The 19,084-nt window shown below is 35.2% G+C and overlaps 1 protein-coding gene across 17 annotated transcripts in view; it reads right to left on the reverse strand.

The window, feature by feature from the left end:
* MIER1 (MIER1 transcriptional regulator) overlaps positions 1–19,084 on the reverse strand; it is a 73,045-nt gene that overhangs the window by 47,404 nt on the left and 6,557 nt on the right. For 7 of the 17 annotated variants that reach the window (XM_027536955.1, XM_027536956.1, XM_027536959.1 and 4 more), the window contains 3 exons: positions 10,326–10,350; positions 10,156–10,192; positions 5,048–5,193 (listed from right to left, as the gene is read on the reverse strand). In XM_027536955.1, coding sequence (XP_027392756.1) covers positions 5,048–5,193; positions 10,156–10,192; positions 10,326–10,350 — 208 coding nt within the window. Of the gene's footprint in view, positions 1–5,047; positions 5,194–6,359; positions 6,515–10,155; positions 10,193–10,325; positions 10,351–19,084 lie in introns of those variants that run through there. The other 10 variants (XM_027536957.1, XM_027536964.1, XM_027536961.1 and 7 more) reach the window with 3 other exon arrangements.

Genomic DNA, 19,084 nt, shown 5'->3' on the forward strand with positions numbered 1-19,084 from the left:
TTCTATCACATATTAAAGGGCTTTCCTCAAATTAATTGAAACATCACAATAAAATGTTCCCATTCATACAAGTGTTAAGAAATGGGAGGAGCAGAGTGAAAAAAGCTTATGAATCAAGTACAGGGGTTCTCCACAGTTTTGGCTACAGTTTTGTTACAGATTTGAGAATCTTATGAATAACTATTAAGATTTGAGTATCATGTGTCAGACATTTGCCGAATGCTTTATACATACCATCTGTGTAATGACACTGAAGTTTAATCATGTTAAATACCCGGTCCGAAGTCACACACTGATTAAACAGTGCAGCTGAGTTTTTAAAGAGGCTGTCTGACTCACTGCTTTACAGAGCCCTTACATACATATGCATATACGTACTCCTTTCCTCAAAACACGACCCTAGGTTAAGTGTTCATCATTCTTAGGGAGAGTGAAATAAGACGTGCTGGATTGATAGACTATAAAAATAAGGAAACCGGATACAGTACAAAATGAATAAAAATACAGGCATGTGGACTATACTTGCATATTGTGCTTTTAAAAATTAAGTTGTCTAAGTATTATAACAAAAAGAGGGACAATCATGTCTGTATAAGCTGAAGGGAGACTAGTTGGAGGTGAAAGCAGCACAGACTTTTTCAAAGACAAACATGGTATCTGAAATCAAATTTGACCTTTAAGTAACAGGGTACAGTTATCAAGCACCACCAGCAGTATTGTAAGGATGGAGTGGTATCTGTCTCCTAGCTGCAGAGAAAGTGGCTCCCTCTCCCTCACATCAGGGGATTAGTCATTTACTGCCCATGGTAGCCGGAGAAGGCAAAGGCACCCCACCCCAGTACTCTTGCATGGAAAATCCCATGGGTGGAGGAGCCTGGTAGGCTGCAGTCCGTGGGGTCGCTAAGAGTCGGACAAGACTGAGCGACTTCACTTTCACTTTTCACTTTCATGCACTGAAAATGGCAACACACTCCAGTGTTCTTGCCTGGAGAATACCAGGGACAGTGGAGCCTGATGGGCTGCCGTCTACGGAGTCGCACAGAGTCGGACACGACTGAAGTGACTTAGCAGCAGCAGCAGCAGAACTTGGTAGCAGATGATGGCCGTTCAAGGGTCATTTGGTGGATAGACATAGTTCTCTTTTTATACCTGTTGTGACTTACCAGGAAATGAAGTTGGGAAGAAGGAAAGGGACTGATTTTTAGGCAAGAAGGCCTAAGAGACAAGAGTCACAGTTCCTAACGTAACCAACCTCTTAGGCTGGGCTTTGACTATAAAACAAACTAGGAAGAGATGAAGACAGTGAACTCTTCTTTATAGTACCCACGTTGGAGCTTTTTTCTTACCTGTATAATTCATGTGTTGTGAATACTTATTAAAAAAAAACCAAAAAACTCTCACATTTTAATCTTTATTCTCTAGCTCTGGAGATTCACCAAGTAAAATGTGCTTAACACTTTAAAGTATTAATTGTTTTAATGTGATTTTTCAAAAATACAAATAAAGATACAGCTGATCCTGATCTCCTTTCTCCGAAACAGATTGCTACTGTTCAAAGTGAGATGGTGGGTTTTAAGTGCACATTTGAAAAACAGCGTTAAACCTGCATATCGCCATTCCTACAAACCAAAGTTTACTATGGGAATGATTCTGACACCTCTTCTAATATTATCAATAAATTCTAACCTGTACAACTAATTCTCTTAAAACATTTAAATGATAAACTTAACTAAAATGTCTTTTATATTGGTAAGATTCACACATACAAATGTTAACAATACATATCAAAGCTAGTTTTCACTTAAATTTTAGAATTCACATTAAACGAACTTAAAGCTACAGGCTATGCAGTCACTGTTAACTCCTGAATGAATCAACTGTCAAAATTTTGCCACATTACATCAAAGGTCCTTTTCATGCAACCGAAGTACCAGGTATAAACTACCCTACCAATTCCTGACATAACTATAATGTTTTACTTCTATAAGAGCAAATCAGTCATCAATAACAAAATCTTGCCCATTTTGTTTTAAATAAAAACAAAGCTAGTTTGGTTGGGACCTAAAGAGTTTACAACTACAGGAAATCCAATATACTTGCCCTCTAGCTTAGCTGTAAGCTACAGATGAAAGCATTGGTGATTATATGCTACTTACACCTAAGCCTTAATTACTCCAGGAAAGATTAGAAGTAGTCTGAGAGAAGGTTTAAGACTGTCTGGTTGAAAAGAATGATAAAGATTGGTTCCCTTGTCTTTCTTTCCCTTTGTATATATTCTACAAATAATTCTAATTATTTTTTCCAAAAAAGGGAGCATTTGAAAGCAAATTTGGGGGTTGTAACAGACCGAGGAAGGAGGTTGAATAAAGGGAAAAAGAGGAAAAGACCACAACATGAAAAAAAATTTTAGCAAAGTCCCTTAGTAATTTTGTACTAGTTAAATGTAGCAGCCCATTTTCTGAAGTAAAATAATAATGATTCCACCTCATAACCTATTTTGACCATACTTGATTACCTCTTCTTGAGTACTTACTTACTCAAATTACTTGAATATAGAATGTGAAAAAATGGAAAATATAAGATTTTCTTCCTTTACCTTTTATCCCATGGATGGGTTATTTAGAAACAAGAAAATAATCCAAAGTGGTAAATTTCTTTGAAACAGAGGCAAATATTTGGAAATAATCGCCTTTCCACTTCATGAATACATGAAGCAACCATGAATGACATTTAAATCAACTGTTTCCTTTGATGTTTGCCTAGGTTCTGAATCATCCAAGCAAATTATACTAGTCTTTTGAATGCTTTCTAGCCTCTCCTAAAGAATAGTTCTGAGTCCAGATTCCTCATGTGCTTTTTAACTCATCCTTGAAAAGCTTTTTAACAGCTCTACACCATTACCACTATGATCAGTTCTGTTGTCTGGCTTAAAATAACAAAATATTGAATTGCTTAGGTTTATGGATTAAGCCAGCTTTAATTACTACATGATCCAAAATGGAACTCACAGAATTTGACTTAGTCAGACTTTATTTTCAGCTCTTTAAAGTTCCGAACTAAAATTCTGAAGCATAGATTAATCTTTATTACTATAAGGGTATAAGAATTCATTTTCTGTGATATTATATACTCCAAATGCTTAAAGACTGGCTTATGTCTTACTTCTTTTTTTTGTTCTGAAGTACAGCAGACTGTACACGTAACACCTTTTAACGATAACATACCAAACTGATTTATCCATTCATTCAAAAATGTTCAGTGACCACTCTTGCTATGTGCTATGAAATATACTGGTAAACAGACTATCCCTCCTCTCATGGAACTAAGGAGAATATAGACAAAAACTTAACAAACATACAACTACAAATTGTGTTACACAGAAAGCAAGCAATGGATGTGGTTCAGCAGCTAAAAATAGCTGACTGGGGCCAGGAAAAGCCATTTTGAGGAGGGACCGTTAAGCCCAGACTTAACAGAAAAAGGAGTCAGTCTCAGAATGCACATACCAGAGAGTGTGAATGAGGTAAAAAGCCTTGAAATAGGAAAAAGCCAGCACATCTAAGAACAGAAGCGGCTAACAGCTATGGACACCGTGACAGGGGCAGTGTAATACATGAACAAAGGACCATATGTAGGTGGCCCTGCTGGCCAGGGCAAGGAGTCTGAATTTTCTTCTGGTGTAACAGGAAGCCAACGAAGAGTTTTAAATAGGAGGCTGACATGAACTGATTTATATTTTGAAAAGTTCATCATGGTTACTGTGGTAATACATTGGAGAAAAGTGGTAAAAGAGGACATGAAGAAACCAGTTAGGAAGCTACTGTACATTCTAAGCTAAAAATGATGGCGACCTGGGCTTGAGGGTAGCAGTAGAGATGGAACAAGAGTCAGATATTTCTGGATAGAAATGATAAGCTTATTTAGGAACAGATATTGAGAATGAAGGAAGATGACTCCCTGGCTTCTGACTTACTCAACAAGGTATAGAGTGTTGCCATTTTTTACTGAGATGGAAAAAACAGGGAAGAACAGGCAAATGAAGAGAGTATCAATCAACAGTTCTATTTTAGACCTTTAAAATTCAAAGATGTCTACTGAGATATCCTAAAAGAAATGTCAAGCAGGTGGGTAGTGGAGACAGCAAACAGGATAATGCTAGAAAAATAACTAAGAAATACTAAGCATACAGACACAACAAGATTAGATCAATCACTAGTAATGAGCATTTTTAAACATGGTGTGCATACTTAATGATGATGCAGATTTGAGTCCACCACCCCACCCCAATTTTGATTTAGTATGCCTGGGGGAAAGACACAGGAGTGCATATTTCTTAGGAAGTTCATGGGTGATTCTGATGGGGCTGACTCTCACACTACACTGAGTACTGACGGATGAAAACAAAGCCCAGAACTGAGAACTGGGAAATTCCAAAATTAAACCTTGAGGAAAGGAAGACAAGTCTGCAAAAGCCACTCAACAGGAACAAGAAGATAGGGAAAGCGACAGTGCAGGAAGGGAATGGTAAACTGTGCTGAGTATCTCTTGAGAGTAGAGAAAAAAGTGGCCAATGGTTATAACAATGAAATCACTGGTTATCTTTACAGGAAAGGCAGAGACAATTAAGGGAACATTACAGAGTAGGCAAGACATGAGGAACAGGATGACAACTCTTAAGAAAAAGAGTGGCATGCTTCTGAAGGGGAGTAAATAAAAGGTGCAGTAACTGGGGGAGGACAGAAGATATGTACGATGAAATTCAGTACCCATTTTTTAAATATTTTTGATCCAGTACCTGTGATGTCTTATCAAAGTTAACTACTGAATTCTAATTCATATAATAAAGTTTCTTTTAAAAAATGCCTTTCATTCCAAACATTAAATATCCCACCTATGGCCACACAGAATTTCTCAGTATTGATTTTATATATATATATAAAAAATACCGCTTTCCCCAAAATAACATAGAAAACTAAAATTTAAAGTGTTTCCTCTCTCCATAAAAAAGTTATAACCACTTCATCCTCTAGCTCTTATTGTTATTTACCCTTGCAAGATCCTCTATTTCAGAACTGAAGTTTGTTTCTCCTTCCATCATTTCTTCCTCTTCTAATGTGCGTTCATCATCAAAATCATGAACCAGCATGTCAGCTGATGGATCAAATTCATGGTCATCTGATGTTGCTGAACCTCCTGGTAAAGAATATTTTGAACAGTTTGGTAAACCAAATTATGTGTACCTTATTAATATTAATGTATATGTTATTTGAAACTGGATATAAGTAAAAGTACAAGGGAAAAGCTATGCACAGCAAATTTTATTTCTTGTTTTCTAAAATTCCTGCCTTTACTTATCACCCCCCACAAAACATCTTTAAGGATTTTTTTTAACCCTGTTTTACTGCTATATATTTACAGTTGCAACTATAAAATGAGGGCAGGGTGTCTGAAGAGTACTGTAATCTTCCAAAGCTTCAGTTGTAAATAGTGGCTATATCAAATAAAAATGATCTTTTGTGTGAAAAAAAAATCACAATTCTTAATTACTTGACTAATATTTAATAGACCCAATAAGTATGAATATAGAGTATGAAATATACCATCATCTGAATATATAGGCTAGGGAAAAGTACAGCTGAACTCAAATATTATTCTACTAGCACATCCATAAAAATATACTTTAATATGAAAATAGCTGTCCTTAACTTAGTTGAAGTAACCCAAAGAGTATAAACAGCAAAGTTTATTAAAATTGCATACAAAAGTCTTATGAAAGGTATTAAAAATAATCCAGTAGGTAACTGTTGTATAACTAAATCTATTTTTAGCCTTGTGGCTGGGGAATATTGCTGAACTCAATAGGGTCAAAACTTGAAACAGTAGATTGCAAATGCTGGGCATATATTGAATATAATCTATAAACTATCCCGACTATGACAAACCTGGACAAAAGACTGTTTGCAAAAGACTGTTAACTAATAAATGAGTTATTTAAAAAAAACAAAAAAATCAATTAGCAATTTACTTTTATCAGTTTAAAGTGTTAAATGTTATATCAATAGATATACCTACTCTCCTACTTCACTGTTGAAGAAAACCAACAAGTAAAACAAAGAAATACAGATGCTGATTTCTTGGAAAATCAGACAATTAAGAATAAGGGGGCACCCAAGACTCCAGGGTTGTTGTTACCTACCAATATTTTTAGCATTAAGAACCATTTTTTGAGTGTTTACTATGCGTCAAATACTATGCTCAAACCCTTCACATACATTATCTCACTTAATATTCCAACAATCCTAAGAAGTAAAAATAAAAACTTGAAGTTCAAAGAGTTTAAGTAGCATATTTAAACTCACAGAACCAGTAGGTGCCAAGAATGGAACTTTAATTCTGGATCTGCTGATTCCAATGCCTGTGCTTTTACTGCTCTTTAAGGCTCCTGTTTAGTCAAGAGTTTCAGAAGCAGTAGATATTCTGCCTCGAAGAATACTTGACGAGAACCTATGGGTTACTAAGATGAGTAAACGGCAAGCTAGGTCAGAGGGCAGAGCACTCAGAAGTCACTGTGCTCTTGGAGGGACAGAACAAAATATTGCTATTAAATACAAAATAACGAAATATATAACTGTTAAATCAGCTAGTCTATCTTGTACAGTACAAATTAGTTACCAAAGTCTTAGACCAACTTATAAAGTTAAAACAACATTTAGAAAAGTATTATCTTAATTTCTTCTAGAAATGAAGAATAACGTGGTACACTTTAAGAAAGGAATCTTACAACTGGGTGAAAGACTAGACACAGGGTTCCCTAAGAGCAGTTTAAGAATTACTAATTTAGTTATAGCTTTTTTGTCCCAATCATTATCCCTTCTTTCTCAGTTTTCAATAGAAAACAGTCCCAAAACTTTTCATTTCACACAGCAATCTTCTAGGATGCTTAGTCAGTAATTAAGTATTCCTACAGATGTTGCTCGGAGAAGGCAATGGCACCCCACTCCAGTACTCTTGCCTGGAAAATCCCATGGACGGAGGAGCCTGGTAGGCTGCAGTCCATGGGGTTGCTGAGGGTCGGACACGACTGAGCGACTTCACTTTCACTTCTCACTTTCACGCATTGAAGAAGGAAATGGCAACCCACTCCAGTGTTCTTGCCTGGAGAATCCCAGGGACGGGGGAGCCTGGTGGGCTGCCGTCTATGGGGTCGCACAGAGTCGGACACGACTGAAGCGACTTAGCAGGAGCAGCAGCACAGATGTTGCTATACTTTTCTCCACTGCTGGCAGAAAGATCCTAAAAAATCTCATGCTACCATTTTGCATATTATTATCCTAATCATAATATAATTCCTACTGAATGCAAATATTGTTAAAAATAATTATGCCTAATTTCTAACTACTTACAATCTTTTACCAACTTAAAAATCAAGCTCACATGAGAAAACAGTACCAAATCACAAGTATTATACACACACACACACACACACACACACACACACACACTTGAAGTCCCCCATTTTTGTTCATTATTTGCAAAGCCAATTATACTTAAAGCCTTGTTATTTTAACCCTCCCATTATATGAAATTACAAAGTGTGAGTGAAGTGAACGTTTTCTCTCAACACTCTTAATTCCTTTCCCCACACATACACTGCACCATTCTCTATAAACTTTCAATTTCAGGTTTTTTTCTTGCCTTAATCTTGACTTCTTTGTTTCAGTTGACTTCTTTTTACCTTGTTCTTCAAGACCAACTAACCATCCTATTCCTTTCTGTTAATTACTAAGGCCCATTGTTAGGTTATCTCCTAGGGAGAAGAATCCCAAAAGTAAATTATTAGGGCTAAGGAGTCTGGTGCTTTGTGTAAATATTTTGCTTCAGAATTAATGCAAATATCCCTGCTTTATCACAGAATTCCATCCTACTGCAAAATTACTAAAAAAGTACCTTACCTCTTTGCAATGACTAAGAAAATAAATTCAGTTTGTAATATATGGTGTGGACTTGTTTAATCATTCTATTACCTTCCTACCCTAAAACCCCACCTCTAATGGCTACTGGATGTAATTAGTTTACACTAGTGGAATCAACAGACAAACTACTTAGCCTGGGTCACATGGCTATTATTAGCATCAATTCCCTCATAGCTCAGTTGGTAAACAATCTGCCTGTAGTACAGGAGACCTCGGTTCTATTCCTGGGTTGGGAAGATCCCCTGGAGAAGGGAAAGGCTACCCACTCCAGTATTCTGGCCTGGAGAATCCCATGGACTGCATAGTCCATGGGGTCGGAAAGAGTCGGACACGACTGAGTGATTTTCACTTCAATTCCAAAGTGAAGATGTTACAAAGGACACAGTATTTCACCAATGGACCAAATTTTTTTACATTAAGTTTCTATTTCAAATTTCTCCACCAATTTTTTAAATTGCCTACAATTAGCACTACTTGTAAGAACAGTAAACATTTCTGTGGACAGAAGACTGATGCGACAAATGCTGCCTACCTCAAAAGATGTTCCTTACTCTGAAAACAAAAAACTTCATTCTATTTGTATTAATACAAGCGTTCAGCAAGTAATAAAAGCTATCAAAGACATTTGTTTTCTTCCAGCTCCACTATTCTTCCAGTTCACCCTAAGCTGTTTTAAATGCAATGGAAACTGAAAAGCCACTTATTCATATCACTTTTAGAGTAATTATTTTTATGTACCTATGTATTACCTAACAAAAGTCTTGAAAGTTCACAGAAAAATGTTTAAAATTTGATCTATTTGCAAACTCACAACACTACAAAAACTAGAACTTATCTTTTCAATGAAAATGATTTCTGTATTTGAAAGAAAAAAAATATAAAGGCACAATAATACCACGTCCTGAAAAGGATATGGTAATTTGATTTATCTGAGGTCAGATTATTTCCAACGTCTTCCAACCTACTTCCATCTAGAACATATTTATAAACAAGAAAAAAAAAATCCTTGAGTTTCAGAAATCTCACAAAGCCTAATAATGTACTTCACTTCCAAGAATATCAGAAAGATATTTTCAGCTAAAATAAATATGATAAAATCAACTGTCAATTTGTAGTACAGGGAATTGGTGATGGGCAGGGAAGCCTGGCATGCTGCAGTCCATAGAGTTGCAAAGAGTCAGATGTGACTGACTGACTGAACTGAACTGAATCATTAACAAGGGATCTAGAGTTATTTTAATTCAACTCCTACTTGACACAGAGAACAATGATTTGTCTTCAAGAAAAGGACCCCGAACAACTAAAAAAGCCTTATATTATTTTCAGTATTTTCCAAAACTTCCTAAAATTTAAAACACAAAAAAGTGACTGCTTCAATGATCTGAAAAGGTCAGTAATACAGGTCAGTAATACATCATTATTAAATATGCAATGTGAGATGTTTTCAAATTAAACAATACCATGCCTCAGGAGAGTTCCCTTTCTCACTCTTCCTAAGCTACTTTAGGCTCTTCCTTCACCTGCCTACCCCACTGCAGAAGTCAGTCTCCTCTCTCAGTAAAATCCCTGGACATCGAGGCAGGAAGATCAACACATACCAAACTCTTTCCTGACTGCTGTTTAGCTTCTATCAATTGCTGACACACAGGAACGCTGGACCCAGTGGTATCAGAACCTTCAACTGAGCATAAGAAACCTAAATCCAGATTTTAAATACAATATTCTAATTTTTTAAGCTCACTACACTAGCTGAACAAAAAACATTAATGGCCCAGATTTGGCCCAAAGATCATACATTTGCAACCTCAAAGTTAAAGAAAAAAATGAAATCTATATTGTGTTTGGAAGAGACTACAAGGTCAGATACATGGTCAGAGGAGAAAACTTGATTCTAATAAAATTTTAAAATAACTTTTTAATTTACAATACTCATTTGTTGAACCTTTTATTTTACCTTTCCCTCTCTCATTAAACGCATTAACAATATTTTTCACAAATAAAATACTTTGAATTTTCTATATAAGCAAATATCTCTAAGCAGTTAAAGACTCCTTTTTAAAAATACACTTCAAATCAAACAGCAAATACAAAATACACAAAATACATGTGGCAATTCATTTAAAAAAAGAGAGAGAGAAGAAACCCACAAAAAGTCATGAGGTTGAACTCACAGCAGCCTCACCTGTACTTTCATGGGCAGTCAAATATTTCATCCATTTCTTTTTCCCCAGAGAAAAGAAGCATTCAGAAGAAAAGTCAGTCAGATGATAGTCTAACTCCTCTAACCTTTATGTAACTAATAGGTCAAATGTTAGTTAAATAAAGATGATAAAAAATATAGAAAATACTTACCTGGACTTGAAGACTCAACAGATGGCTGAGGGGGAGAAAAAAGAAAAATTAGCATCTCCGTGTAGTAAATCTTCATGAACATTACAGAATTATTCAACAACTGATATGACACCAAAAACTAGTTACATTTTAACGTCTGAACTAAGACAAACTAAAACTTCCTGCATAATCCCTCCTCTGACATTATGTTTATTTAAACATAGATAAAAATCTAAAACATTCCTGAATCTAGAAACAAAGACAATAATGTGTAACTGATTCAGATTTCAAAGGCAAATATGTATCTTATAATATATGTCATTCAAGAGATATGATTTTGGGCTTCCCAGCTGGCACTAGTGGTAAAGAACCTGCCTACTAATGCAGGAGACATTAAGAAACACGGGTTCCATCCCTGGGTCGGGTAGATTCCCTGGAGGAGGGCATGGCAACCCACTCCAGAGAATACCATGGACAGAGGAGCCTGGAGGGCTACAGTCCACAGGGTTGAAAAGGGTCAGACACACTGAAGTGAGTTAGCACGTGCACAAACATATGATTTCAGATCTCTGAATTCTCTAAAATATTCTCTCTCATCAATACAGGGAAAATTAAACCCAAGGTCTGCTATCAAGCTGTTCTCTGGCTTAAAATGAGTGTGAGAAGGGAGGCAGAAATAATTTAAGATGTTATTTAGAATAAAAACTATATTGTAAGAAAGCAGAAGGAAAAATTTAAATGTGACTTTAAGTACAAACATTACATTACCTTTACTAACACACAACATACTTTTAAATTACCACAAAGTTAGCAATCTTACAAGGTCAATCCAGGAAGGTTATCTAATAGAAGACCACAAAGACTTTCCTATTATAGTACTCCTACTGTACCATTCTACCTCTTATAAATTTAACCACAACCATCTGGAAAATTTAAAGATAAATTAGCAAATTATTTTAGGGTTACCACCACTAGACAGTTTGTGGCTGTGTTTTATTGTAATTCAGCTAATTCAACAGTTATAAACAACAAGTCATCTAGAAACATCAACTCCTATACAATAAATTCAAGAACACAAATTCAAATGATGCCTCAAATGACAAAATCTTTTTAACTAAAACCTTGCCTATTCATTCCAAGCTGTCTATTCAGGCTCATCAGAAGTCAGAGATGCTGCAAGTTCAGAAGTACCAGCAAAAAGATACGGATATTCTAGTATTTTCTTTCTACTAAGATATGGAGCAGAAAGGCAGGAACAAAACTGAAAAGACAAAAAGTGTCCAATTTTTCAAAAGCTAGGCCTCTAAGATAAATTCTTATGAGATATTAAAAATTCCATTTTGAAAACAGTCTACATCACACTATTGCAGTAAGTGTGACATTCTAGTTTCTACATGGTGACTTAACATTGTTCTAAAGCATACTTTTCCAAGGTTCCTATTTGTTCCTTTTAATTCTTATAAGAGAATGGCTCTTGTCTATAGCATTGACTCATTTTAACAAAAGACCATTATTCAGTATTACACATTTTCAAGAGTCACATCGCCATCTTGAACTGCCACAGAGAGTCAAAACAGTGCTACTTTTAAATTTGGTTCCTCTAATGGGAAGCTGTGGAGTAGGGTAACAGAGAATAATGTAACCATAGAAAAGAGTTTTTAGCTTGCTTAATATCTTTTGATGTTGAAGAGGAGAATGTTAGAGGATGAGATGGCTAGATGGTATCACCAATACAATGGACATGAACTTGGCCAAAGTCTGGGAGATGGTGAGGGACAGGGAGGACTGGTGTGCTTTTCGGGGTCACAAACAGTCGGACATGACTGGGAAACTGAACAACATCTTTTGAACAGTTCTAGCTCACTTCTAGCTCAAAATGGATTAAACCACCACACATATTACACAGCAAATCAACATTTAAAAATATTAATCCACTTTCACTTCAAACTTTATTTCCCAAGTTTAAGCACAACCTCTGTCCAAGGCTACAGCAAAGTTAATGATTATCTTCATCTGGTCTCAGGTTCACTATACACAGAGTAGCCTTACAATGGCCGTTATTCCTTTTTAGTAAAATTCTGAAATAGGTTTGAAAGGATTAAAACAAGAGAAACCAGCACATCTTTCAAACTAGCTTAAAAGAAATAGCTCTTTGAGCATTTGGTTCTTTTTGAACACTCCAATAATTATTCCATTTAACAGTCTTCTGATAAAAAAATAAGTTATTTTACTTAAGAATAAAAGGTACACTTTCACTGATGTTATCAGATATTGGCAATAATAGACTAAATTGCAACTGGGGTCTGTATAGTTTGTAAAACTCCTCAAACTGTGCTAAATGTGAATAAACACCATACTGAGTTTTGTTTTACTGGTAAACAGTTACCACTGTAATGCTCTGAAAAAGTCTAAAATATGTCCTATTCATTAAGATGCCAAATGTTAAATGACTGATAGCAATTATACGTATAGCTGGCATAAAACAGAACACCCAGTGCTCAAAGATAGCACTAATCATGGTATGTAAGGCATACTAGGACGTTTTAAGAAACATGATTTGATGGATGGTATACCTGGATTAGCACTGGGGGAGGGGAAGCAGGAATGGTTTGCCTATATATCTACAGGCTAGAGACTGGTGAGGGAGAGAGAGTGGGAGAGAGGGGGAGGGAGGGAGGAAGGGGTGTGGGTGTGTGTGTGCGCCTGCACACACATGCATGCACACACGCTCAGTTACTAAGTCGTGTCTGAGTCTTTTGCAACCCCCTGGACTATAGCCGCCAGGTTTCTCTATCCAAGGGATTTCCCAGCCAAGAATACTGGAGTGGGTTGCCATTTCCTCCTCCAGAGGATTTTCCCAACCCAGGGATCAAACTCGCATCTCCTTTCCTTGGCAGGCAGGTTCTTTACCACTGAGCCACCAGGGAAGTCAATTATATCCAATTAAATCAAATATCAGCTTCTGGAAAACAGGCATTTGAAAACAGTTTATACTGTAAGCATTACTTTTGCCCACCAACAAACAAACTGATCATCTTTCATTATGAGTGTAGTATATAAATACATATAAACGTGAGTTTAGTATAATACCGGAAATTTTAGTATGAAATGAAGGCATTTTTAATTTAGATATTTAAAAGAATAGGAGGACCATTTTATGTTCATATAGTACTACATATTTCCAAATGCATAAATTTACTTGATCATGAACATGGCAATAAAACCTACCCCATCTACCTCATTTTATAGATTAGCAAACCCAGGGAGAAAAACTGACTTGATAATGGTTCCACAACAGGTGGTGAAGGTAAAGCCTAGGACCTAATTCCTTCTATATTTCGGAAGGAAACAACTATTAAATATGTAAAACAAAACAACAACAACAAAAACTCTCCTCCTTCCCCTCTATTTTTTTAAAAAATGGTTTTCATCTAGTCAAAGCATGTTTAAAATGTGACTGCAAGTTGTCATCTGTCATGTCAGACTATTATCTATGTCTCATTAGGAACTGGTATCTAACAATACCCTCCAGAAAACCTGCAACATCTACCATTAATGATTACAGTAAATTAGAAAGGACGGGGAAAAACTACAACTAAAGCTAAACAGGTACTCATTTGTAACAATAGTTATTTTCATAAAAATCTAAAATTATAATATGCAATCAGTAAAGAAGATTTATTACACTGGGGATTAAAATGTACTTAAAACACACTCATATATTACTGATAGAAATAGGAGTTAAAGCGTTCTGCAGATCATCTCGCTAACATGAACTTACCCTACTTAATATAACTAAAAAAAGCACATAAAGATACGTGTATCTCAGTTATTACTACAGAGTTGTCTATAGAAAAAGGGGAAAAAATTTAAGTCCATTATTTAACTAGTTAGAAATGAAACATAGTTTTTCCAAGCAAAGGAAATTACTAATTCACTAAAAAGAATGAGACAGTTCTGCTTCTGAGGGAAAAAATGCTAAATACATGTGCATGTGTATGTGTCTATAAACAGATAGCTATATTAGGAGTAAAAGAAAAGTGTAGAGGAAGGGGAAAATTGGGCTGGTACATAAAAAATTTTTCCCCTAAAGGACACACAAAAATCTGTTAACAAGTTACCTCTAGAACATGGGATGGGGAAAGAAGGTTTTTCATTTTATGCCTTTCAGTACTGCTGGAATTTTTTAACCGCTTGCAAGCATTATTCTTTGTTTTTTAAACAGAAAGTCCGTGGAGATTATACAGTGGAACTATGAGCCATTTTCATTTTCTTCTCTTTTAGATTTTCAAGAAAACTTAGTATTTGCCATAATTTTTTAGAAACAAGTTTATATAATTTTGAAAAATAACCTAGTTTTCTTTTAGGTACATACATAATTGTTTTATCTGAGATGGAAAACAGCAGACAGGGTATGAATCGGCTAAATCAAAGAATCAGAAGGAACTGTTAACTTTTATGGCAACTTTTATATCTACACTCATATACTTGATTTAGTTGATCAAGCTGCTAATAGTTGTAACAACTATTCAGTGCCTCAAATTTGTTTAAATGTTTCTCTTCTGTATATTTTTAGACCATGATAAGAAATATCCCATATACCAAAGAAACAAAAGATAAACTAGAATATCACTATTACTAAAACATAAATAAGGTAGTAAAAACACGAAGTAATTAGATTCTTTTATCCTAGACAATCAAAAACACATTTTCAGTGAGTATAACTGTCTTATTTTTTCTCACAAACCAATTCCACCACTATTTAAGTATTAATATCATTTACTTAGTAATGCAGATACTAGATTCTCACAATGATAGGGATGAAGACAGGAGTTTAGGGGCCCTATTACAGGGTGGAGAGAGGGCAGGGAGACTGTGCCAAGGGCCCACCATCCCTCTTCCTTCACACAAAATTAAATCACTTAACTGTTGGTTAAGAAAGTTTTGGAGTTAAAATTAGAAAATTTACAACAACAGTAATAATTTATAGAGGATGAACTGCTATTACTAAGCACTAGCAATTCAGAAGTCTTCTATGTTCCAGTCTTGACTGTACTACACAAACAGCACAACCCAGGACAAACTACATCAACTCTCAGTTTCATTTTCCTTTAGAATGAAAAGACTTAGATCTCTTCAGGTTTACTTCAATTTCCTTTGAGATCTAAGTTCCTTACTTTTTTATGAACTGCTCAAAAAACGTAACACTACTAAGGAGTACTTAGCTTCATGTATGGGATATGTTTAAGACTATTCTAAATGTATTATTTTTAAAATCTAGGGCTACTGGGGGAAAAAATCTAATTTGCAAAAAGCTTTTGGAGGTTGCTACTTTATGAATTTCATACAACATAAACATAACATCCTAAGCCACAGCCTAAGTCAAACAGAGTGGTCCCCAGTAACAACTGGTATGTGAACTTAATCACTCCAATGAATTTTGAAACCGTTTGGAAATCTTTAGAAATATACAGTGACTCCATCTGAAATTCATGCAAGAAATTTCTGTATAGCTGGTTACTTTTCATAATGACATGCTGAAGTTTCAATGGCAATACTGCATTTTTTAATTATTTGGGAAAATTATTAGTCTCCAGAATTCTCTAAAAGAAATTCACTTTTATTATTTCCCAACTAATCTTTCCTACCTTATCAAGCACTTTGACTATTATTTCTTCTGAATTAAGCTTTTTAAACTTTCATCATGGGTGTTAAGCACTCTGGATAAATCCTTAATAGCTCTGTAAGTATAAACACTAAAAAAAAATTTTTTTTCATTACTGGCATAATTATTTTAGGTCTGAATTCATTGCAGTGAAACAAGTTTTGTTTAGAGTAGAAATTAACACTATCAAGAATAGCATTCAAGATGATCCTATTTCCTTAAGAAACAAAATCCAAATAACCCTTGAAAAATGTTACACAAGGAGTCTGTTTTTAACAGAAAGGGATAGATGTGACAGTGACTGAATACTATGTATTATTTTTGGCAATACTAAAGTACTTAAAACTAACACAAAATAGCAAATCCATTAAATTTTCTTCTTTTTATGAGACAACAATATGGCCTAGGTGAAAAGACAGGTCTTAAACTATATGCTATGATCTTTTTTCCCTTGAAAGAGAAGTAGCTTATGTGTTTACAAACTCTGAAATAAAAGACAAATTGTTCATTCCCAAAAGTCTGTATACCACATTCCTTATAAAACCCAAAGGACTGACTATTTTTTCCTCTTATTCTTTCTTTCTCACTGCCTTTGTACAACTGCCACTACTCTGTAATTTCCTTTAAGTGTGACTAGGAGAGCCTCCTTTTCGAAGGTTGATTAATAATTTTAGGGGATAATAAGCAAGGAGAAATATTACCAGAAAGTATTAAGAAATGGAGCATATGTCATTACTTCCATATACGTTATATATGTTTTAAATGTTACTACAATTTTAATAAGCATGACATACTTATTATGGAATAAGATAATCAGATCATGTATGAAAATTTAGTATTCTGTACACATCTAAAGCAAACAGTATTTAAGAATCAAATATTTTTTTGGAAAAACAAGATCAGGGTCACTCTATGCGGGAAACAACAAAAAAGCCCAGAAGCATAATACCTACATTTTTCTCTAGAGACATGTTTCTTCAGTGACCTATTTTCCCTTTAGATTTATCAAATGAACACATATTGTCACTTTGCACGTACTGTTATTTCACCAGTTAGCATCAGTCTTCAGGTCTACTTAACCCATAGTGCAAAGAGCACGGCATTTGAATTATTTTATCACATGCTTTATATTGGCAGCATTAAAAAAAAAAATCTCTTCGGAGTTCAAATAAAAGTAGAAGCACTCTATAAATCAAGCATTTCTCCTTCGTCTAATTTTTAAAATGACTAGTCTCTAAAATCATTCTAATTACTAAAATATTGAGATAGGAAAACTACAAATTCATTTTACTTTTCACTACTCCACTGGTTCTAGATTTTCTGTAGGACAGAGATGAAGTTTCCTCCACTCTTCCGCAAAATTCTATTATAAATAAAACCATCTACAAGTAATTGAAGAACACGAAAGATTAATTTTTAAAAGATAACTAGGTCACTAAAATGCATTGGAAACAAATTTCAGGGTTTTTTAAATTTTCTTGAAATTGAACTATCCGTGTGTTCCTACAAAACATGAAAGTTCCATTCTCCAAGTGATAGGATTTTTAAGGAAACTAAAATGTCCACTTGCAATTATTAAGAAACGATCAGTGACTCAATCACTAATGAATACAATCATCTTTAATTCTAAAAGAAATAAAATGTTAAAATGATTTACATATTGTTTTCAGTGTGGTAGTAGTTAAAATTTCTAAGGTTTAAAAAAAAAAAAAAAGCACATTTTTCACTGTATTTTTATACACTAAGGTATTTTCCTTCAGTAATATCCTGCTTTAAAAATGTGACTACAAAACTTAAAATTCAAACCATCCTGAGCAGCACCACGAGGCAAGAAACCCCATCACCTATTACAGCACAGCGCTGCTTACCTAATGGGCATTCACTGAAGACTATTTGACAAAATATATGTAAAGCCAGGTACCCAGAATCCCTTCCCCTTTTACACACGAAGGAAACAAGCCCTTAAGAACCTCATCAGGACTAAATATCTTTCAGTCCAGTGGAATAAATCCAGTCACATTAAGTGAAATACAAAGTACTATGTTTTCTCCAATTTATATTCCTTGGAATACAATTCTTTAATCACAAAGAGCAAAATAAACGGAAGTAAATCTTAAGATTTAAATTTATTTTTGTCAGAATATTAAAATTTTAAAAATACTGGCAGCAATCAACCCTGCTATTCCTTTTAAATAGCAAATACTCCAGAACATAAAGTCAGTTTCCATACACCAAGGGGAAGGAGCACCCTAAGAGCCACTCCAGAAAACTCTTAAGCTTTGGGTCCCTCCACTCAACAGGTACTTGAACAGGTCTCCAAATTAACATTCTTCTCCGAAACGTATTTTTCTGAATTCCAAAATTTTAAAAGGAAGTATTATGGTATTGATGAACGTGTACTCACCATTGGCTTCATTTAGCAAATAATGAAGACAAAAATAGGGGGTGGACGGTAAATATAATTACCTACTTCCTAAATCTGTTTTTAGGTACCCCTGAGACAATGAAAATGATAATTCTCAAAAGAAAAAAATGTCTTTGCCAACATTTAAAGTGGCTCTACTCAAGAAAGACACATAAGTCCAAATATACCTCTTCAACTCCAGCGAGTGAAGGATATCGAAATTCTTCTGATGGTAAGGGAGAAAAAATGTATTTTTAAAAAGTCAAATGTTTATAGGTTTACATCAGAGGCAAAAATTTTAATCTCCAGTAGTATATACTAAATTCAGATTAATCAACAGAGGTTGTCTGCCCCAACATGATGATTTAAGGGCCCTTTGGATTTAAGGCCCCAAAATTTAAACAATCGCCAGTGAAGAAAGGGGGCTTTGGGAACTCGTTTACTAGAAAAAGAGCAAACTGGGGCGGGGGTTGGGGGGGGGGTAGGGGGGAGGAGGGGAGTAGGGGGGAGGAGGGGAAGGGGGGGTAGAGGGGAGGAGGGGGAGGGGAGGAAATCTTCCCTAAGCGGGGAAAAAACTGAAAGAGAAAGACAGGAATAGAAAGCCTCGATTCGCAAAGGCGTAAAACGCCCGGAAAGTGATTAAGAAAGGGAGAAAGCAACTCTTCTGAAATATAGAGAAAAAGAGGTTCTACGGGGAGGCGAAGGGGGAAT

This window comes from Bos indicus x Bos taurus, chromosome 3 (assembly GCF_003369695.1).
Source record: "Bos indicus x Bos taurus breed Angus x Brahman F1 hybrid chromosome 3, Bos_hybrid_MaternalHap_v2.0, whole genome shotgun sequence".
Classification (NCBI taxonomy): Eukaryota; Metazoa; Chordata; class Mammalia; order Artiodactyla; family Bovidae; genus Bos; species Bos indicus x Bos taurus.